We start from the raw sequence: 23,055 nt of genomic DNA on the forward strand, positions 1-23,055 counted from the left end.
TTCATATTCTTTTCCATTATGGTTTATCACAGGATATTGAATATAGTTCCCTGTGCTATACAGTAGGACTTTGTTGTTTATCAAAAATCTGCTTTCTTAAAATTGGCTAGTAGGATTTGAATTATCCACTGACTGACTTTGAATTAGAAACTTCCATCCTGAGTCACCTTTAATCTAGTAACAAAAGAGAAACCAGTCTGATTTAAATTTATTTTAAAAACTAATAATCAGACAGTATTTACATACCTTGGGTCAGATCAGACCTAGCCTGCCATTTACTGGAATTGAGTGACCTTGAGAAAGTTAAAAAAAAAATCTCTCTGCCTCATTTTCCGTCCATGTAAAATAGGATAAGAATATTCTTTTACACTGAACATTCAGTATTAACTTATATGAAGGGACTGTTCGTAGCCCTACATGCGAAAGCTCATCAATAAATTGTATCTCCTGGTATTTTCTCTGAACAGACTGTGAGCCACTTACTGGAAAATGGATTCGAAATACAGAAATTGGTCGCTCTGTTCTAACTTCACCCCTTCTTTATCTGTGTTTCTATCTTCCTAATCACTTCCACTTGTCATATCTCTCTTTATACTTCCCCCTTATGTGCTTAGGTCTCTTCCAAATCCATCCTGCCTTTTCTTTTATTGTCTTCAAGTCAGTCTCCTTGAAGATACAGGGTTTATTTCCAGCACTCTGGCAGCCAGGAACTCTCTCAAACATCACTGCCCCCAGCTCCAAGGAGCAAGTCTGACTGTGCCTGACTCACCAGTTCTTGACCTGTTCTTCACCATTCCATTTTCATTTTCACATTTATTTCTGCCTGATGCTTGCCTCTGTGGCACTTGCAGTACTCAAGGTTTTCCCCCCTTGTCCCTGCTGTCAGTTTAATTTTCTTTTTTTTCCATAAAGAGAAACCCATGAAGCACCAAGCACCTGGTGGAAAAAGCAAATTCAGCAGACATCTTGAGTCCTATTGCAGAAACTTTTCATCTATAGCAAAACAAAGTAGATAAAGACAGGGTCCCTAGAACCTGATGTTGGGTTGAACTCCCACCATCTGCCACTAACTAATTGTGTAACTTTGGGCAGGACACTTCAACTCTCTGGGTTTCATTGTTATCACCTGCCAAGTGAGAATAATAATTACTGGATTTAGTTCCCTAGGTTATCTGGGGATTAAATGAACTATTATATTTAAAACTGTGTGGGGCTTCCCTGGTGGCGCAGTGGTTAAGAATCCACCTGCCAATGTAGGGGACATGGGTTCGAGCCCTGGTCCAGGAAGATCCCACATGCCCCGAAGCAACTAAGCCCATGCGCCACAACTACGGAGCCTGCACTCTAGAGCCCAGGAGCCACAACTACTGAGCCCGTGTGCCACAACTACTGAAGCCCACACGCCTAGAGCAACAAGAGAAGCCACCGCAATGAGAAGCCCACACACCACAACGAAGAGTAGCTCCCGCCAGCCGCAACTAAAGAAAGCCCATGCACAGCAACGAAGACCCAATGCAGCCTAAATAAATAATTAAATAATAAAACTGTGAGAGCAGTGCCTGGCGCAGGGTCAATACTCAGTACATTGTCACTCTTTGTATCCTTATTTTTCTGGTCTCACAAAACATGGATTACAGTGCACGTTTCATCGTGAGCCTAGAGCGGGGCTGGGATATGGTAGGATTTGATGTATCAGGCCCACGTGTCATTCTAAGAGTTAACTTGGAAGGAAACACTAATTCACCCAGGCCTGATTTGATCCATAACCCGGCTGTCATTCTCTCTCATGTTTTAGAGTCTTTGACCCTGGCAGGACCCCTCATTACTGGAGTAAACAAGGGTGGTCATGTTGACTAAGGTCAGTGGGAGAGGGAATTGTGGAGGAGCTCAGCAGTGCTGTCTTTAGGTCTCTTTTAGAGCCAACATTGTTACTTTATTATTTATTTATTTATTTATTTTTTAAAAATTTATTTATTTTTATTTTATTTTTGGCTGTGTTGGGTCTTTGTTTCTGTGCGAGGGCTTTCTCTAGTTGCGGCAAGCGGGGGCCACTCTTCATCACGGTGCACGGGCCTCTCACTATCGTGGCCTCTCTTGTTGCGGAGCACAGGCTCCAGACGCGCAGGCTCAGTAGTTGTGGCTCACGGGCCTAGTTGCTCCGTGGCATGTGGGATCTTCCCAGACCAGGGCTTGAACCCGTGTCCCCTGCATTGGCAGGCAGATTCTCAACCACTGTGCCATCAGGGAAGCCCAACATTGTTACTTTATATGTAGAAAAGTCTTCTCCGGACAGACATGCAAGTGGGTCCTGTTACAATTTGTGCTGAAGGAGAAACATTAGAAAAAAGACATAAATAGATCACAAAATGCAGAGATATGGTGGCAATCAAACTGATTTGTAGGTAGATCTAATATAATAGTCCCAGACTCTAACCCAGATCTTCAACCTTTATACTTCAGGCCCAGCTGCTTTTGGGGATGCACTTTCCCCTTAGTATGTGGAGTCCCTCATGATATTCAAACAAAACTATCATTTTCTATTGTTGTAAGAGCTTATTCTTGTATATAACTTTCTTTGTTCCCTGGTATACCATAATGACATTAAAATGGAAAAAGCAGAATCCTGGAGAAATTTGCTGCTTATTAACTATTTTTGAAAACCATTCGTGTTTGTTGGTAAAGATGGTGTTAAATTCATCTACAGGGTTATTTTAAATCCTTTGTGTTTGTGTGTGTGTGTATTTTAACTAGGAAAAAAAATGTCAAAAATTCAGTCATATACCTTGCCTCCTATGGGACCATGAGTAACTGTGGTGCCTCCAGAAATGTGATTGACGGCCACATGGGGGAGTGGTTGAGCACGGTGCCGAAGAAATTCAATTACCATCGTTTCACAAAAATTTGCTGACCATGTCCTGCGGGCCACGTACTCCGCTGAGTGCTGGCTGGGTAGAGATACCAGGACAAACATGCCTCCTGCTGATACTGAATTTAAGCTCAAGGGGTGAAATGCAAATTAAGTACAGAATCTTAGGTAAATAGCAGAAAGAGACCTGGATGAAAGCTAAAGAATTTTTGCTCTAAGAGAAAACAACTGGTGGTACCTAATTTAGAATGAAGGATTAGAGGTGGCCTCTCAGATAAGAGTGATGTTCGCTGAGACCAAAATAATGACTATGCTGGTATATACAGTAGATTGTGGGAAACGCTGCAGGCAGAAAGAAGAGAATGTCAGATGTCCCTGATGTAGGAATGAGCCTAAAAACTGAAGTCATCAAAAAGACACCTGTGTAACTGAAGTGTCCTGGGTGAGGAGAGGAACAGTGGAAGATAAAGCTGGGACAGGATGAAAGATTTTGTCTTTTATCCTAAATAGTCTGGGAAGTCTGTCAAAGCTTATCTAGGGGAGTGATGTGATACAAAGCAGGTGTGAAATGTACCAGTCTGCCTGCTTTGGAGAATGCATGGGAGGGAAGCAAGGGTGCAGTCAGGTTTAAATGGGGGAAAAGATTCAACATCGTCACTATTTGCTGATAACAACCTTGCCAGACAGTCCAAGAGAATCAATGGAAAGAATATGAATAGCAATGGGATTGTTCTGTTAGAGGGATAAGAGATGATAATCAATAGCTTTCTTGTACACAAGCAAGAAAAATTAGAAAATAAGCAAATCAATATGCAGCCTCCCCCCCCCAAAAAAAACACGTTAAGAAGAAATGTGCAAGCTGAAAATAAGTAAAAATCATTTCCTTAAAAGCAGTAAAGAAGGGGAAATAATTAAGAAATATATCTCACAATATTATATGGATGTTAGTTGCTCTGTTTTTATCTGTGAATTTAGAGAAATTTCAACCAAAACTTAAACTGATCCTATAATTCATTTAGAGGAGAAAATGACAAATAATTTGAAAAGAAAACAATACTTAAAAGAGACCTTCCAGGTATGCCTATCCTAGGTCAGTTATGGTGGTAATTAAAAGTGCCATTTTAAGTTCTTTCTTTCTGCTTTTTTTTTTTTTTTTGTGAGGGGAATATTTGTTTTACTAACTAAATGTTTGGTATTTTCTGTTCAGGTTTGTTTTGTTTTGTTTTTAATTTTATTTATTTATTTTTGGCTATGTTGGGTCTTTGTTGCTGTGCGTGGGCTTTCTGTAGTTGCGGCGCGCGGGGTCTACTCTTAGTTGCAGTGCGTGGGCTTCTCATTGTGGTGGCTTCTCTTATTGAGGAGCACAGGCTCTAGGCGTGTGGGCTTCAGTAGTTGTGGCACGCAGGCTCAGTAGTTGTGGCTCGCGGGCTCTAGAGCACAGGCTCAGCAGTTGTGGCGCTCGGGCTTAGTTGCTCCACAGCATGTGGGATCTTCCCGGACCAGGGCTCGAACCCATGTCTCCTGCATTGGCAGGCGGATTCTTAACCACTGAGCCATCAGAGAAGTCCCCTGTTCAGTTTTAATTTTCTTCTTATATCAACATTTAGGATATAAATTTACCTCTACGAGTAGCTCTAATAGAAACTCTAAGGCTCAGAGTATTTTCTGTATCATTTAACTTTAAGCACTTTTTAAAATCCTTTTTATTTAGAAATAATTTAGAAGTTGCAGAGAAGTTCCCCAGGCCCTCTGGGATCGCCCCCGCCTCTGTGCAGTTTTGGTGTCAGGGGTTTGGGAAGAATTCATATTTAGTTTTGAGTGTTTATTCCTTCTTCAATTCTCCCACTTCCAGGACTTCCCTTATAAATTTCCAGCTTTTTTAAAAAAAAATCCCTGGGAATTCCCTGGTAGTCCAGTGGTTAGGACTCTGCACTTTCACTGCTGAGGGTGAGAGTTCAATCCCTGGTGGGGAAACTAAGCTCCTCAAGCTGCTGGGTACGGCCAAAAAAAAAAGAAAGAAGAAAAAAAAATCCCTAAGTTCTGTTCTCTGGCACTTTGAGATGGTAAGGCCTGCTGTTTGCCATTGCCACTGACATAGGTTCCACTGCCATCAATATAGATTCTGCTACCCTAGCTTCAGGCCATAAATCCTTGTGGTTGCACTTTATCAAGTACGCATAAACTGTCCTTCAATTTCTGTATGTTTGGGGATGCTTTCTGGTTCCTCTAAATAGTCATTTATGAATATTTTATCCGGTTTTTATAATTCTTTATCTGTGGGAAAATCCATTTATTTGTTTTATACTTTAAAAATATTTTCTCACAGGTACTTTCCACTCTATTTTCCTCCGCATCTTTCTTCTCTCTTTCAAGTGGTTAATTTTTATTGATCTCTTTCCAAGTCCAATGACTCTTCTGTCATATTCAGTGATTTTTAAATTTTGGATGTTTGGAATTTTCATTTGGTTCCTTATATAGTTACTACTTTTCTTTATTCCCTTGATCATAGTTATAAAATCTACTTTAAAATCATTGTTTGCCAATTCCAACATCTGAGTTATCTTGGGTTTAGTCTCCATTGATTATTTTTTATCTTGAGTTTGGGTTACATTTTCTTGTTTCTTTGTATGTTTAGTAATTTTGGATTGTATACTGATACATTGTAGAGGTTGAATTTTTGTTGTGTTTCCCCAAAGAGTATAGGTTATTTTTTCTTCAACAGATAATTTTCCTAAACTTACACGCCGTATTCTGAAATCTCAGTTATTTTAGGCTGTGGGGGACTGCTTGGTATCTACCCTATGCATGCACATTCAGGGCTCAGCCAGAGTCTTAAGATAGACGTTGTATCTAAAATTTGTGGTACTGCCTTTGTGGCTCTCTTTTTTTTCAGATTTCCTTTTACTTTGCAGCCTCTGTGGTTATCCTGAACTTTGTCCTTTGGTTCTTTAGACCAGCAGGGCTATGGGGGATTTACTTGGGCTTTAGGCATTGTGCATGGTGCCCAACTACAGCCTGCTCTCAGGAACAGAGCCCATTTTAAAAAAATGGAAAACCCACACTTCTTCCAAGTGTCAGCCCAGCAGGATTTGCCTGCTGTTGTTCACTCTTTAATGAACTAACTCTGTAGGTGGTCATTAAAAAAAATGGCCACTGGACTTCCCTGGTGGTGCAGTAGTTAAGAATCCGCCTGTCAAAGCAGGGGACACAGGTTCAATCCCTTGTCCGGGAAGATCCCACATGCCGCGGAGCAACTAAGCCCGTGCGCCACAACTACTGAGCCTGCACTCTAGAGCCCATGAGCCACAACTACTGAGCCCATGTGCCACAACTACTGAAGCCCGCACACCTAGAGCCCGTGCTCCACAACAAGAGAAGCCACCGCAATGAGAAGCCTGCGCACCTCAACGAAGAGTAGCCCCCGCTCGCCACAACTAGAGAAAAGCCCACACGCAGCAACAAAGACCCAACTCAGCCAAAAATAAATTAATTAATTAATTTAAAAAAAAAGATATATATGGTGAATTTAGTCAATAAAATTCCTTGCATTCCTGGTCTTACATGGCCATGGTATATTGTTTTCTTACTGCCATGTTTCCAGTATGATTTTTTCTTTGGCCCATGTCTTATGAGAAAGAATGCTTTAAATTTCTAAACGTAAGTGACACATTTAATTCTGTACTTATTACTGATTGCTAACACACACATACCTGTTGTATGAACAGGTGTGGGAGAATGCACCCCTAAAATGTATGGTTATCTCAGGGGAGAGAGGAATAAGACTAGAAATGAGAGAGGACACAGATGAACTTTTTCCTCTCTATATCTTTGTATTACTTTATTCCTTAATAAGGTATACACGTATTAATTTAATAAGTTGGAAGAACAATTTTACTAAATTAATAAAATAAAAATGTCTGTCTGTTATCACAGAATCCCTAAGTGCTGGAATCCCTGACACATGTTTCCACGATACCATTTATGTCCTTTATTCACGGTACGATTTCTGTTTTATTCTATGGTATTTTATACATGCGTCTGCCACACTAGGCCCTCTGCTGTTAGAAACAATGATCCAGGTCAGGTAATCTTTGTATATATGAGTACTGGCAACCTATCCTGGCATATAGTAGATGTTTAAGAAGAGTTTTTGAAATGAAATATGAGGCTTTATATCTTGGCGCTTGTGTCCTGGACATGTACACTGAAGGATTTGGGAAATGGACTAAATAATGAACCATCTTGCATGGCTGTATGAGCATAAACAGACATATGCCAAGACGGCTACTCTGAGCGGCACTTTTGAGCTACTTGGTGTAGAGTCCCCTCCCCAGAATTGAAATTCCTATCCTCAGAAAGGGGAGTTCCTGAGGACCCAAGAGTCCCTATCAGAACTGGGAATATTGGAGCAAATCTGTGACTGGTGCTCTCACTCTGAATTCTAACTTCATGACCTTCAGTTTCTTTTCTGAACGGCTTGTTCCCGTGATCCCTTGAGAATGATTTTTGGTGACTCGATCCTGAGGCTACTTTTCCTGCTCCAGACTGGGATTGGGGTCCTGGGGAATACCTTTCTTCTCTCAACCTATGCTTCCACATCCTGCACTGGTCATGCCCTGAAGCCCATACACTTGATTCTTACCAACATGGCTGTGGCCAACTTCTTGGTTCTTCTCTTCAAGGGGATTCCCCCAGATGATATTTACCTGGGGAGTGACACACATCCTGGGCAACACTCGGTGTAAACTTGTTTATTACATCCATAGACTAGCCCGAGGCCTTTCTCTCTGCACCACTTGCCTCTTGAGCAATTTTCAGGCAATCACCATCAGCCCCAGAACTGGTGGGTGGATGGGGGTCAAGGACAGAGCTTGGAAGAACAGCCATTCTTCCTGCTTCCTGTGTTGGATCTCCAACCTGCTGATAAACATCTTTGTCCCCGTAAATTTAGAGGCTCGTCGGCCTATTCGCAATTCAGCAAAGCTATGGGATTACGGGCTATGTTCTTCTAAAAATCCTGAAATGTCTAGGGCTGCAAAATTCACAATTATCATGACTTTGCCAGATGTTGTGTTCATGGGACTCATGATTGGGGCCAGTGTTTACATGGGCCTTCTCCTACGTAGACACCACCAGCGAGTGAAGCATATTCACACCCTCAGAAACTCTCACAGATTCTCTCCTGAGGCAAAAGCCACTCAAACTGTCCTGCTTCTAGCAATCACCTTCATTCTGTTTTACTTCACCCATTCTATCCTTACAATCTGTAATGTTGTTTCCAAATCTCACCTCTGGGTGCAGCACACTGCTACCTTTCTGGCAGCATGTTATCCCACCCTCAGCCCCCTGATATTGTTCCTTCAGGATCTCCAAGCGCCAAGATTCTGCTCTTACATGGTGAAAAAAAAATCCCACATGACTAATGGCCCATTCACAACACGTTCTCTTTTCTCCACATCATCTGGTTAATCACTTATTCAAGCAAGGATATATGGATGTCCAGCACATGACAGACATACACCCAAGATACTGATGATGGAAAGATTTGGACGACACTGACTAAGCCGTGTGGAGGCTTCCAGCTTCACTCAGAAGGCAGAGAGACAATCATATAAATACAATAGTGCATAAGCGTTAGTGTTATCTTGATGCTTTGTGATTGTTTTTCCTTTGAAGTCATTGATGGAAGGATGGAAGTGAAGTTGGACAGAAATAATTTGGGGATATATCATAAATTTAATGGTTTATTAGGGCAATTATTAAATTGGATGCAATATTGTATATTGATAAGCAGTGCTGGCTTTGTGTGCCAACAATAATTATAACTCACGGAAAGCAGCTTATTATAAGACTTAGGGTATTTACCTATAAAATTAATAAATTGTATCCTATTAGATTATTGTGCAAAACTAAATGAGGTGAGGAGGCAGGACTTCCAAAATAGCAGAGGGCCTGTGTAAACCCACTGTTTTATGAAAGCAACATAAATACTGGGGAAATGCAGCTCTATTTACAGTAGCCAGGACATGGAAGCAACCTAAGTGTCCATCAACAGATGAATGGATAAAGAAGATGTAGCACATATATACAATGGAATATTACTCAGCCATAAAAAGAAACGAAATTGAGTTATTTGTAGTGAGGTGGATGGACCTAGAATCTGTCATACAGAGTGAAGTACGTCAGAAAGAGAAAAACAAATACCATATGCTAACGCATATATATGAAATCTAAAAAAAAAACGGTACTGATGAACCTAGTGGCAGGGCAGGAATAGAGATGCAGACGTAGAGAACGGACTTGAGGACGCAGAGGGGGAAGGGGAAGCTGGGACGACGTGAGAGAGTATCATGGACGTATATACACTACCAAATGTAAAATGGATGGCTAGTGGGAAGCAGCTGCATAGCACAGGGAGATCAGCTCTGGGCTTTGTGACGACCTAGAGGGGTGGGATAGGGAGGGTGGGAGGAGGGAGGCTCAAGAGGAAGGGGATATGGGGATATATGTATACATATAGCTGATTCACTTTTTTGCACAGCAGAAACTAACACAACACTGTAAAGCAATTATACTCCAATGAAGATATTTTTAAAAATTTAAAAATACTGGAAAAATGGTTAAAGTCAACTTTTTTACGACTCTAGAAATTAACCAAAGGCGTACAAACAACCTGAAGAGCATTTTTAGTCAAGAAAAAATTTTGCACCTCAGTAAAAACAGTGGGGTTTGTGGAGTTCTAACTTTGTTTACTCCCATCCCCCCTCCCCAGTTCTGCACTAGCTTTAGAAAAACAGCTACCTCACAGCTACAGTAGCCATGAAAACCATTTGTCAAAAAACAGTCTCAGTTGTTTAACACTGTGGTAGCTTAAGGCCGCAAAACCAGTTGGGGAAAACATTAGCTCAGCCAAAATTTGTAAAAGGAATGTCTGAAGAATAAGACGTTCACAAGGAGCTGTTAAACACTCTGACACATTCCTGAGGATCTAAAAGGCCACACACCTACACAGGGATATGTACATGCCCAGAAAAGACCTGAAGGTCACTGGTAATTCACCTCGGGCTGACCTTGAAATCCTGCAGCAGGAAGAGAAGGCTAGGGCAGACTTGTAAACCGCCGAAGCATCGAAGTAGTAGTAGAAGGAGGGGGTGGGAAATACATTAGGAGTATGGGATTAACAGGTATACATGACCATATAGAAAGTAGATAAACACAAGGATTTACTGTAGAGCACAGGGAACTATATTCCATATCTTGTAATAACATAATGGAAAAGAATCTGAAGCTGTACACCTGACACTAACACAATATTGTAAATCAACTATAGATAAATTTGTTAAAATAATAAAAAATTAAAGAAAAAATAAAGTAGTGGAGCATTAAGGCACAAACTACCCTTGGCAAACGGTGGAGGACTCACTGACTCAGGACAACTAAGGAAGCTAACGAGGCAGAGACTTCAGTGACTGCCCCCTGCAAGGGAAACAGACCAGGAATGTCAACAAACTGCAACAACAGTAACAGCAGTAGCAACGAATTCTGAGGAGAGGCGGCATCTGATACCCAAAGTAACAACATTGTATTTTCTAAAACGTCTAGCTTCGACCAAAAAAAGTGATACACAAAGAACGGGAAAGTATGGCCTTTACACAGGAAAAAAAGCAATCCATAGACACTATCTGAGGGGTCTCATATGTCAGACTTACTACATGAAGACATTAAATCAGCTATTATAAATATGTTTGAGGAGCTAAAGGAAAGCATCTGTGAAGAACGGAAGGGAAGTGTGACAACGGTGTGTCAGAATCCCCCCTGGGCCAGAGGCACCCTTGGAATCCTCCCTGCCAGATGCTCTTTTCATTGCCCAGGGAATATGTTCTTCGCTGTACAGACCTCAGAACTCCAGAACAGTCAGAACTTCCTTGTGCCCTCAAAAGGGCAATGGGGCTAAGTGAAGACATCATCGTCAGCTTAGGTCTGGCTAAGGGTGACGTGCAGACAAATGCCGGAGCTTCTGTCGCTGTGGAGGTGGAGGGCCCCACCCTCCTGGCACTTGGATGCGTTCATCTACCCAGAAGCTCTCTGTGGTTTATGGATTTTTTTAAATGGAGGCTTAATCACATAGGCATGATTAAGTTTGATAAAGGGAATTTACAAAAATCTTTGGTGAACGTCATACTTAAAGGAGAAACTTTGAAATCAGGAAGAAGGCTAGAGTGCTGCATCATCACTTCTTTCAACATTGGACTGAAGTTCTCACCAGTGCAATTGGTAGAAAAATAAAGATTTTAAAATGTGAAATGATGGGGAAAACTCACTATTTAAGGATGATATGACTGTTTACATAAAAATCTAGAATAATTGTTTTGTGTTCTCTTAGGTGATGGTCAGTCAGGTGAGACCACAAGAAGGGACTCAGAATAGCTACAGGGGAAAAAAGTTTGTTATACTCACAGGTCATGAGAGACAAGAGTCACTGCATGCTGAGAGGTCACGTCGGAGAGAGCATCAAGGGACCAGGCTCTACCAAGTAGGGGGGTGGGAGGATCCATGGGGAAGTGCCCTTATTGGCGGATCAGGGTGGCGTACACAAGAAAAGATGAGGAGATTTCGTTGGTGCATTTGAATGACGCTAGGTCACAGGCACGGGAAGGTAGGAAGAGGAACTCGAGGCAGGGACCGACCTTATTGCACTGGTGTACATGGTTGCCTGGTCAGTGTACTCAGAGCTGGTTTGTGGGGATGTTGAGGCAGAGGGAAAATATGAAGTTTTAAAAATTTAAATACAACGATCTACACAAAAGCTATTAGAATTAATAAGACAGTTTATCAAGTTTGCTTGGTATAATATCAACATGCATGTTAATTGTATTTCTGTATATGACCAAAAAAGGTTAATGAAATTATAAAATACCATTTACAAGAGCATTAAAAATGTCAAGTATCATGAAATGAATTTAAAAAATGACTTCTATAAGAAACATCAACTTTATTCAGAGACATTAAAGAATAAATGGAATGGTACGTGGTGTTCATGAATTTTAAGCCTTCATACTATAAATATGTCATTACCCAAAAGATTTATAGATTCAATGCAGCCCCAGTACAAATCCCAGACTTTTTTGTGTGCGTGTGTGTGGAAGTTGACAAGTTGAGGTAAAATTTTATGTGAAAATATACAGGGCCAAAAGAACAAAGACACTCTTGTAGAAAAAGAATACAGTAGGCGGCCTTGCTTTATCAGACCTAAGACTTAGAAATGATCCCGTAACTAAAACAGAGTAGTATTGGCCCGGGAATAAACGAGAGAGCAATGGAACAGAACGACATCCTAAATCAGAGCCATACAGACATGGACGCTTGATTTATGATAGAGATGGCACTGCCCAACAGTGCAGAAGAGACTAACTTTAAATAAAGCTGCTGGGACAATTATCTATACAGAGGAAAAAAGAAAGTTGATCCCTGTATCACAGTATTCACAAAAACAAATGACTAGGCAGGTTGTGACTATTCAAGATACACAGAATCCTTCTTGAATGTATTTGTTACTGAGCGCAAGTCCACGTGCCCGACGCACAGTGAGGCCAAACAATACCAAAACGTCGGAGTTTGGAGCAGAGAAAGGTTTATTGCAGGGCCATGCAAGGAGACCGCTGGTTCATGCCATAAAAACCCTGAACTCCCTGAAAGCTTTCAGCAAAGCCCTTTTACAGGAAGGGTGAGGGAGGGGTGTGGTTAGTTGTTGCACACTTCTTGCTATCAGATCCCTTGTTCTTGAGGTCAGGTCACGACGTTCCTGGAAACCTCCACCAAAACAAATGTTATTCTCTGTTCTGACAAGAAAGGGCAAGGTCCCAAGGCTCAGCTTTCAGAGGTCCAGGCCCGGGCTAAGAGGAGGGGGTCCCTGCGCAGGCCGCTTACCCTGCCCAGGAGCGCTGGTCCAGCACCCAGGCTAGATGCTCCCCCAGTGCCCAGGCCTGGCTGAAGAGGTGGATCTCAGTTGGCGGCGCCCTCAGGGCCAGGCCTCCAGACCCTGCCCAGCTGTCATCACTGAGGGAACCGGGTGCCCCGGCCCCAGTCAGCCTTAAGGCTCCTCCGGCAGCGCAAACAGGGGCAGGGTCCTGCGGACTTCGACCCATGGAGACCACAGCCGCCATTAGGTCCCAGAGGCAGGGATGGGGGAGAGGTTCCCGTCTGCTTCGAGGCCCGGGCCCGGCCAGCGCGCGGCAGTGGCGAGGGCTCTCGAGCTCTGCAGGACACAGCCCTCAGACTGTCCCCAGGCCCCCCACCTCACCCGCCAGGCCCAAGGCCAGGAGTCCTCGAGGGCCCCTCGGAGGAGGTCCCCATCCGCCTCTCACCGCACTCTCTCCGCTGCGAGAGCTGTCGGCTGAGCGGGACCTCTAACCCCTGGAGCTAAGCGCTGCGCGCCCGCTCCGCCTCTATTAGAGTTACCTTGTACCGTGAGACAGAAGTGATACCGCTGGCGGGGACTGCGGTTGCCAGTGTCTGCTCCATAAAACACATCTGCCCCGGTCCTCACCCCCTCACGGCCTCGCGTCACGAAGTACATCCAGAGTTCTCTCCTCGTAACACCTCTGCTCCTTCAGCTCCAGCTCTAGCCTCCTAATCCCCACTCTCTCCAACGCTGAACCGGCATCCTGTCTGCAAACGCTCCCCATTTCTCTGTCCCGAAGCCCCAACCTTCCCAACACGGCCACGTCTTTCCTGCGGCATAAAAAGGGATCCGAAAGAGAGTGGGCGGGGCCATTCTGCTTAGGCCTGGCCTGTGATTGGTTTAGCTCCCGGGTCAGGTCGGAAGACTGTAGGCGAGAGTGCTGAAACGCTACTGAACGTGTAGCTGAGCGGCTGCAGAGATGGAACAGCCCAGGATGAAAAATCTTGGAGAGAACCGGTTGAATTCGCGCCTCTCCGTATTGGTCGGCAGGACGGTCCAAAATGGCAGCGCACGATCCAACATGGCCGCCCCCAACATAATGTAACGACACGGGCGCGGCCATACTGCACGGAACTAACTCCTCCGGGCATCAGAACCCATCGCTCACTTCCAAAGTGGCCTTGAATGCGAGTGATAACAGGGGCCCGCCACTCACGTCAGCGGAAACGGAAGTGGCGTCCAAAGCTTGGCTTCCCCGAGCGTACTGTCACAGAATTGGCGTTTGAGGCTACGTGAGATTGCTGCGAGTGGATTTAAGGATCCCGCGTGGTGGGAATTCTGTGACTTGAGATGTGGTTTGTGGTGGGTACTCGTGGAGGATTGTTGTTGAAGGCGGCCTCGGAGTTTTGGGGGCGTTGTGGGTGGCTTGGGCCAGCATCAGTGTTGAGGAGTGGGTTGAGGAAGTAACGAGACACACCATTGCTGTTGACAGTGACAGGTCGGCGCCGGATCGCCGCCCCCGCCCCCGCCCCCGCCCCCACCCCAGGCGGTGGAAAGAGGAGGTGGAAGAGCTGGTGATCAAAGGGGTCCATCTGGATTGGTTGGTGAGAATAGGGCTTGGGGGTTAGTCACCTGGGATTCCTGTGGTTGGAATTTGAGCTTCGGAGGGGCCAGTGGGTGAAAAATAGATGTTTGGGGAGCTGTGAATGGGTGCGACAGCGAAGTGCAGGTTGGGGAGCTGTGTGGGTATCCTTAGGAGAGGTTGAGGGGGGTTGGGACATAAAGAGGCCTCAGGTGGACAGACGTTTGGGTGTGTGCTGAGCATTGGGGTATTATATTTCCCAACGTTTTATACTGGAGAATTTCAAGCATACAGAAAAGCCGAAAGAATAGCCAAATGTTCTGCTGTATACCTGCCATCTAGATCCATGAACTGTTAAAATCGTGCCCATGAATACTTAAGAGTTTACGTGTGTTTGTACGCGCTTGAAATCAAGTTAATCCTAGCTTTTTATGTCAATTCTGCCACTTATTTCTGTGACTTTGGATAAAGTACCAAGTTCTGTACGTCTCAGTTTTCCCATTCAAACAAATTGATTTCTGCCTCACCAGTTCTCATGAAGGCCCTGTCTTCATGACCTCATCTAACGCTTATTACCTCCCAAAGACCCCATTTACAAATACCATCACATTGAAGCTTCAGCGTATGAATTTGAGGGACACAAATATGAAGTCCATATAACAAGTAGGTATTTGACAGAAGGTAGCTATTATTATTCAAATGTATAGCTTTCTAATGGGATTTTTTTCTACTCAAAACAATACTTTCAACTTATTTTTATTAAGTTAGAATAATAAATAATAAAATCCTCTTCCTATGTGAATTTATATATGATATTAAATGGAGATCTCTAAGTTTTTTAAATCAGAATATCATTGTATGTTTATTGTCAGTAAAAAGCAGGAAATAAAAATCACCCTCGGAGAATTCCCTGGCCCCGGGTTTGATCCCTGGTCAGGGAACTAAGATCCCACAAGCCCCAGGGAGTGGTAAAAAAAAAAAAAAATTAACCCCCAATTTACTATCTGTAAACTACCTGTAATGTTTTGAAATGTATTTTTAAACTGAATTATATATTGTGGATATTTTTCTGTTTTTAATTTATAAAAGTAGGTCAAATTAAGTGCATATTTCAGAGGCTTCTGATTTAGTTTTACCAAACTTCCCCAATAACTTTCTATTCTATAATGCTTCTACACACAGTGTGCCAGATTTTTCTACATCTTTAGCAACAATGGGCATATCATCCTTCTATTCTTTTCTAATATGATAGCCCAATTTAGAAATTTGATTACCTTGGCTTTTCTTTATAATTTTGTTTAATGAATGTCATGTTTGATCATTGGAAAATGGGAAAGTCCTCCATCCTTGTTCCATCTTCTGAGTCCCACCGAACCATCCCAAGCTTTGGAACCACTATTCACAAATTAGAATGTATTATTCCCTTGACTTTTATAGTTTTATCACATGTATATGGATACCTTAAAAGTGCACTCTAGTTTTTCTTGGTTGTAAGTTTTATAATAAGGATATTATTATGTGGTCTTCTGAAGCTTGCTTTTCTTTTTTTTTTTAAATTAATTTATTTGTTTTTGGCTGTGTTGGGTCTTCGTTGCTGCATGCAGGCTTGCTTTAGTTGCGGGGAGCGGGAGCTACTCTTCGTTGTGGTGCACGGGCTTCTCATTGCGGTGGCTTCTCTTGTTGCTCTATGCGCACGGGATTCAGTAATTGTGGCACGCGGGCTCAGTAGTTGTGGCTCCTGGGCTCTAGAGTGCAGGCTCAGTAGTTGTGGCGCATGGGCTTAGTTGCTTCACGGCATGTGGGATCTTCCTGGACCAGGGCTCGAACCCGTGTCCCCTGCATTGGCAGGCGGATTCCTAACCTCTGCGCCACGAGGGAAGTCCTGAAGCTTGCTTTTCTTGACTTATTACGTATGTGTGATTTATCCACGTTGGAGGTAGGTTTGTTTCATTAATATGAATTCCATTGCATAAATACAACATACCATTCTCCTGTTGTTGGACATTTATATTGTTTCTGGGTTTCAGCTACTGCAAGTAGTGAAGTTCCGAACATTCTTATGTCTCCCAGTTGATGTGAGAATTTGTTAGTCTAGGGTGTATACCTAGAAATGAAATTTCTAATATAAAGTAGATGAATTTTTACCTAGAAGGGAAAGTCAAATTGCTTTTGTACCACATTAACTCTCTCATCAGCAATGTATAAAAGTGCCTTTTGATCCATAGGCTTTCCAATACTTAGTATTTTCATTCTTGCTTTTTGACCATCTTTTGAGTATAGAAGACATCTATCTCATTGTGGTCTCCATATGCACTGTTCTTGTCACTAACATGGTTGGTCATCTTTTTTATATGTTCATTGGCCAATTTTTTTTAAACATCTTTATTGGAGTATAATTGCTTTACAATGGTGTGTTAGTTTCTGCTTTATAACAAAGTGAATCAGCTATACATATACATATGTTCCCATATCTCTTCCCTCATTGGCCAATTTTAAACCTGAGAAGTTTGTCTCTTCCTAACTCATATTTAGAAAGTAGTCCCATATATGGAATGCTAGGCTTTTGCTGGTTATTTTGTAATAAACCATTGGCAGTCCTTTGTCTCCTGTTCCTGGGAGGTAGCCTCTAGATTGTTGGAATATCCTGAATGATAGAGATGACTGCTTTATTCATGGTGGGCCCTGATAGTTTGTGCTGATGAGGCAACTCATGGTGAGTCTGTAGTTTATGCTAGTGAGATGATTCAGGTTGGAGCTGTTTATGCCAGAAAGACCAACCAGGTGATATCAACCCAACCTCCAGGAGGGTAGAGGTGCTGGAGGTTGAGTTCCATGGCCAATGATTAGATCCATCATGTGTATTTCATGAAACTCTAATACAAACTGTAAACACTGAAGCTCAGGTGAGTTTCTGTGGTTGGCAATACCCTGCATGTTGTCACACATAGATATGCTGGATGAGCAACGGGTCCTGACTCCAAGAGGAAAGGACAGTGGAAGCTTCTGGTTTGGGACCCTCCCAGAACTCACCCTATTGTGTCTCTCCATTTGACTGGTTATAATTTGTATTCTTTTGGTGTAATAAAACTTTATTCTTGTACATTTCCCCCTCAGGTACCTTATACGTTTTCTTGGTATTGTGAATAGTGTTTTTTCCTTATAAATCTTACTGTTGTTTGAATACGAAATTGCAGTTAATGTTTATGTTGATCTTAAAGCAGTTGCATAGTGACAGTCTTGCTTCTTCTTTTCCATTCCTTCCATTTATTTTCCCCATTTTACATTTAGCCAAAATGTGATACAGTTTTGTCTAAATGTTCTGAGAATCCTTGTCATGTCCCTAAGTTTAAAGAAATGCCGTGAATTTTTTTTTGTAGATACTCTTTTATCAAGTTAACAGAGTTCTTGTCTATTTCTAGTTTAATAACATTTTTAAAAATTGTGAGTGGCTATGATATCTTATTACATGTCTTTTCTTTATCTATTGAGATAACAAAATAGTTCTTACTACACTCTTCTTGCATTCCTGGAATAAAGTTATCTGTGCATTGTATAATTCTTCCTATGTTCAGTTTTCTTAGTATTCTTCCTCTCTATCAGTGAACATGGTTTCCTCATCTTTTAAATATTTAGGATTTTTATACTAAGTTTATAAATGAGATTGGCCTCATTTCTTTGGCCACAAATTTCTTTCACATATTGTCTTTGAAATCCAGATCTGTTTTCTTCAGTTCTCTGTCCGCCTAAGACACAGTGTTGCATTGTCCTTTGGAGTTCTCAGCAATGTGATACTGAGAGTAAGTTGCATTAATGTATTTCTCAGGTATTCTGGCATCTCTAAGTTATTCTCAGTGTTAGAATTAATTTTTCATCACCAGAGTTAATTCTTTAACAGTCAGCACTGATTAGAGTTGCCGAGAGATCCAGCCGGGGTTTTGAGTGAAGATGAAGTCTCAAAAAGAGACATGAATTTGAGATTTCAGTTGAGACTCCATTGCAGAGTTTAAGGTCATGGATTTTGTCTTCAGAGGCAGACAGCCTGTATTTGTTTTGCTTTTTGTAGGCAAGAGGTTAGTTTAACTGAGGTATAATTTATGTACAATATAGAGATTATCATGCTAAATGAAGGAAGCCAGACAGAAAAAAGACAAATATCATGTGATATCGCTTATATGTGGAATCTAAAAAAAAAAAAAAGATATAAATGAACTTATATACAAAACAGAAATAGACCCATAGACGTAGAAAACAAACTTATGGTTACCAAAGGGGAGCAGGGGATAAATTAGGAGTTTGGGATTAACATATACACACTACTATATATAAAATAGTTAACCAACAAAGACCTACTGTATAGCACAGGAAACTATACTCAATATTTTGTAATAACCTATAAGGGAAAATAACCTGTAAGTTATATATATAACTGAATCACTTTGCTGTACACCTGAAACTTACACAACATTGTAAATAACTATACTTCAATTAAAAAAATTTATATACAGTAACATTCACCAGTTCTTCAGGTATAATTTGATGAGTTTCACAAAGCTATACCATTCTTTAACCATCACTCGACTCAATGTATAGAACTTTCCCATCAACCCCAAAAGTCCCCTTGTGCCTCTTTTCATTGAGACCATACCCCCATCCCCTGTTCCCTCACCATCACATGCTTTCCATAATTATATATGTTCTAAAACTTCATACACATTGAATGATACAGTAAGAGGTCATTGATGTCTGACTTCTTTCACTTAAAGTAATGCTTTTGAGATTCATCCATGATGTTGCTTGTATCATTAGTTCATTCCTTTCTGTCACTGAGTAATATTCAGTGGTACAAATAAGCCACGATATTATCTATTCCCCAGTTGATGGATGTTTTGGATTTGGGGGAGTAGGTTTTGGATATTTTGAATGAAGCTGTAATGTACATTGATGTACCAGTCGAAGTGGTTGTACCATTTTGTCATTTTATATTTTCACCAGCAATGCATGACAGGTTTTTTTTTTTTCTTCTTTACATCCTTGTCAGTACTTGGTATATTCAGTCTTTTAAATTATAGCAATTCTAGCAGGTTTATAGGAATATTTTATCTAGGTTTTAATTTGCTTTTATTGTACAACTTAAAGCAACTTTTCATATGCTTATTTGCCATCTCTTTTTTTTTTTTTGATGAAGTGTCTGTTTGAAACTTCTGTTCCTTTTTATTGGATTGTCTCTTCTTTTATTAAGTTGGAAAAGTTCTTCATATTTTTTAAATAGAAGTCTTTTAGTCAGGTACATGCTTTGTTAGTATTTTCCTCTAGCCTGTGGCTTGATCCTTCTTCATTTTTTAGCAGTGTCTTTTGAATATCACAAATTTTTAGTATTGAGGAAGTCCAATTTATCAACTTTTTCTTTTATCATACATTTTGTGCCCTGTTTAAGAAATCTTTGCCTCACTTAAAATTTTTCTATGCTTTCTTCCAGAAGTTTTATAGTTTTAACCCTTACATTTATAATCCATTTTGAGTTAATTTTGGTTTGAGGCAAACATGAATATCCTGTTTGTTTCAACGGCACTTGTTAAATATTTTATTATTATTTTTCTCATCATGCTCATGCTTTTCTCTTGTGGAATATGTGGAATATATACATATTCCATATTTTATATATATGTGTGTGTGTGTGTGTGTGTGTATAATTTTAAAGAAATGTACTAGTCTACCCATTCTATCCCTTTTGTCATTTTGGTCTGTCTCTCTAGCTTGAACTTTCCCTTGGCTTTGGGTCATATTTTTTTGCTTCTTTGCATGTCTGGTAATTTTCGATTGGATTTCAGATATTGTCAGTTTGATATTGTTGTTTACAGGATTTTCTTTTATTCCTTTAACTACTTTTGAGGTTTGTTCTGGCATGTAGTCAAGTTACTTTGAAAAGGTTTGATTCTTTGGAGGCTTTCTTTTCAACTTTCTTAGGTGGGGCCGAAACAGTCTTTTGTCTGTGATTACTCTGTACCTATTACTGAGGCAGTGCTCTTCTGAGGCCTCTGTTTGAAGTCCTGGTGGAAGGTCTTTCTACCCTGGCTAGTGGGAATGCTCAGTATTCCTGATCTTGTGTGAGCTCCAGGAATTGTTCCACCTCCTCCTTTCCAGGGGCCTTAGTAATTTCCTCAGTTCACCAATTTTTAGCCAGAGACTCAGAGGAGCCCTCTGCATATCTACAGAGTGACTTTTCTCTCTTTTTTCTGAGGTACTGCCTGGCAGACTCTAGCCACCTTTGCTTCTCAGACTTGAAATTCTGTATCATTAACTCAGCAAGACTGCTGGACAGTTTTGGGGTTCCTTCTCCCTGTGATCTGAGCTGGAAAGTCTCTCCAGGCAGTGAGCTGCAGCACAGACTTCTCACCTTGTTTGTTTTCCTTTTTCTCTGACTTCTGGGTCTTAAAATAGTTGTTCTAGATATTTTTCCTACTTTTTGTGTTGGTTGGTTAAGATGAAAGGATAATTCTGGTAGTTCTCCTTAGACTCAGGGGATCTATTGATTCTGGTTTGTGTTTTAGTCCTTTCTCCGCCAGTTACTAGCTGTTGGGTTTTAGCTAGGTGCTTAACCTTTCCTCTGCTAGTTTTCTCTAAAATGGAATAATGATCATCTGTACGCTATAGGGTTGTTGTGAGGGTTAAGTGAGAAAAGAACATACTTGAAACAGTTCCTTGCACGTATTGGAACTTGCTTTTATCATTACTTCCATACTAAACAAATCTTTTCTTGAATCCATAGATGCCGGCTTCCTAGAATAAGGCCACTCCTATAAAGGAAAAAAGTAGGTCTCAAGTCCGGAAATTCATCCTTGCTAAGGATACCCTTGATGAGACACCATTACCAGGATTTCAGGACAGATCCTAAATGTGGTGGCCACTTCCTAAAAGCTGTTAAAAATGACCAAGTCCCAGGTGAGCTGTTTGGTTTTTTCCCCAGTTTGTTTTGCATTTTTGATTTTTGGAGTTTTATTAAAATGTATCCAATCAAAGATAATAATATATATAGATACATTGTGGCTAGGAAGGACGTGCTTAGATTGGGAGATAGAATGAATGATCCAGAATAGCCAATCAGGAAGGGAAACTCATCTGCATGTCATAGGGTCCTGCAAAGTGCTGATAATTAGAACATTGCCACATAAGCAGCAGGATCCAGAAGTGGGTTGCCTACATTTCTCTGTTAATACTGGAAACCATCACAAAAGATAAAAATGAGTTGCAAGATTTACTTTGTATTTAAGAAGGAAGCACATGAATTCAGGAAAGATTTCCTGGACATTTAAGTGTGAAGATGGGTCTTTCTGTTACTTTTTTCTCATCCAGACAGTGGACCCAGTGAAAAGTCATCTTCCTGAGGAAATGTGGGAGGTATAACAGGCACAGATAGAAAACTTTAAAAATCCCTTACCTATAAAAAAAAGGTAATAGTAGTGCTTACATAAAGGTTACTGTGTAGATCATTGTGTTACTGTATGTAAGATGCTTAGAACGATACATAGCACACAGTGAAAGCTCTGTGTTTGCTTTTTTTGAGTATTGTGATTTAATACGTAGTCCGATTTCTAACAGGCAGTTCTGAGCGTAGCATACTTTTGTATATGAAAAACACTGCAGGGGCTACCAAGTGTCTGCAGGACATGTGCATTCTTGCTCCAAGACGTGTTCCTGCCTGTCACCTGGGCATCTGTCCCTTTCAGCCTCTTCTCCTGTCCCTTTGAACTATATGCAGTTCTTTGAACTCAAATAGATCAGAAGGCATTTGACGGCAGGACCATGCTCTATTTCCTTTTTTAATGCAAAATGTATAGTAAGTAACATTAAATGCTTGTAAGGTGGGTTACAGATTGTCTTTAGGTAGTTTAAAGTTTCAATGACATTTTACATTGGGTGAGTGAGTGAAGAAGTGAATGAAGAATGCACAAAGAAAGGAGAGCTTTAATGAATTTAGCCCACAGAGTGTCAATCAAAACTAGGTACAGAATGATATATGTTTATAAATTTTCATAGTAAAAATAGAATAATATCCTATAGATCGTTACTATTTTATTCCATTATATTAACTCCAGATTAAAAAGGATTATGTTACAACAGGGCTTATTGTCATTCAATGATGTGGCTGTGGATTTCACCTGGGAAGAGTGGCAGCTGCTAGACACTGTTCAGAAGAACCTCTACCGGGATGTGATGTTGGAAAATTATAGCAACCTAATGTCATTGGGTAAAGACAACTTTCCTAAATATCTCAGCGTAAGCCCATTTATTGCCTGTCTTTATTCCATTGCTACAATTTATGCATACTCTGATATCGTCAATGATTTTGGACTTGGACTAGTATAGGTAGGTAACAGAGCTTATTTTATTTAGTATCATACAGTGACTGTACTTAATTTCATTTTCCAAGTGAAAAGTTTCAATTTTGCTGAGATTTAAACTATACATTCCCTGAAACAGAACTTTTCCTCACAGGACCCAATACTGCTCAGATTCTCTGTGATTACCCCCCTTGACAGGTTATCAAGTTACCAAGCCAGAACCAGTGATGCACTTGGAGAAAGGAAAAGAAAAAGAAAAAGCAGTAGTAGAGAGGGAATTCCCAAGTCAGTGTGGTCCAGGTGAGTGAAACCAATGCAGTGGGAGTTCGCGGAAGCAAAGTAACAGTTGGTCATTGTTGGATTGGGA

General features: G+C 41.1%; 1 protein-coding gene and 1 long non-coding RNA gene across 5 annotated transcripts in view; one reads left to right on the forward strand and one right to left on the reverse strand.

Annotated features, from left to right (window-relative positions):
* Window positions 1-12,004: 12,004 nt before the first annotated feature.
* On the reverse strand, window positions 12,005-13,403 carry LOC309648578. Its single transcript, XR_014256720.1, has 2 exons — window positions 13,325-13,403; window positions 12,005-13,000 (listed from the first exon to the last, which is right to left on the reverse strand). It is a non-coding gene; the product is annotated as an uncharacterized lncRNA (long non-coding RNA).
* Window positions 13,404-13,999: 596 nt separating this feature from the next.
* Window positions 14,000-23,055, forward strand: part of HAS1 (hyaluronan synthase 1) — a 45,704-nt gene continuing 36,648 nt past the window's right edge. For 2 of the 4 annotated variants that reach the window (XM_082437276.1, XM_082437273.1), the window contains exons 1-4: window positions 14,000-14,129; window positions 21,116-21,288; window positions 22,468-22,594; window positions 22,887-22,988. In XM_082437276.1, coding sequence (XP_082293402.1) covers window positions 21,274-21,288; window positions 22,468-22,594; window positions 22,887-22,988 — 244 coding nt within the window. In that variant the 5' untranslated portion in view covers window positions 14,000-14,129; window positions 21,116-21,273. Of the gene's footprint in view, window positions 14,130-14,259; window positions 14,368-21,115; window positions 21,289-22,467; window positions 22,595-22,885; window positions 22,989-23,055 lie in introns of those variants that run through there. The other 2 variants (XM_082437274.1, XM_082437275.1) reach the window with 2 other exon arrangements.

The sequence above is a fragment of the Balaenoptera physalus genome (genome assembly GCF_965194825.1).
Source record: "Balaenoptera physalus genome assembly, chromosome: 19".
NCBI classification, from domain to species: domain Eukaryota; kingdom Metazoa; phylum Chordata; class Mammalia; order Artiodactyla; family Balaenopteridae; genus Balaenoptera; species Balaenoptera physalus.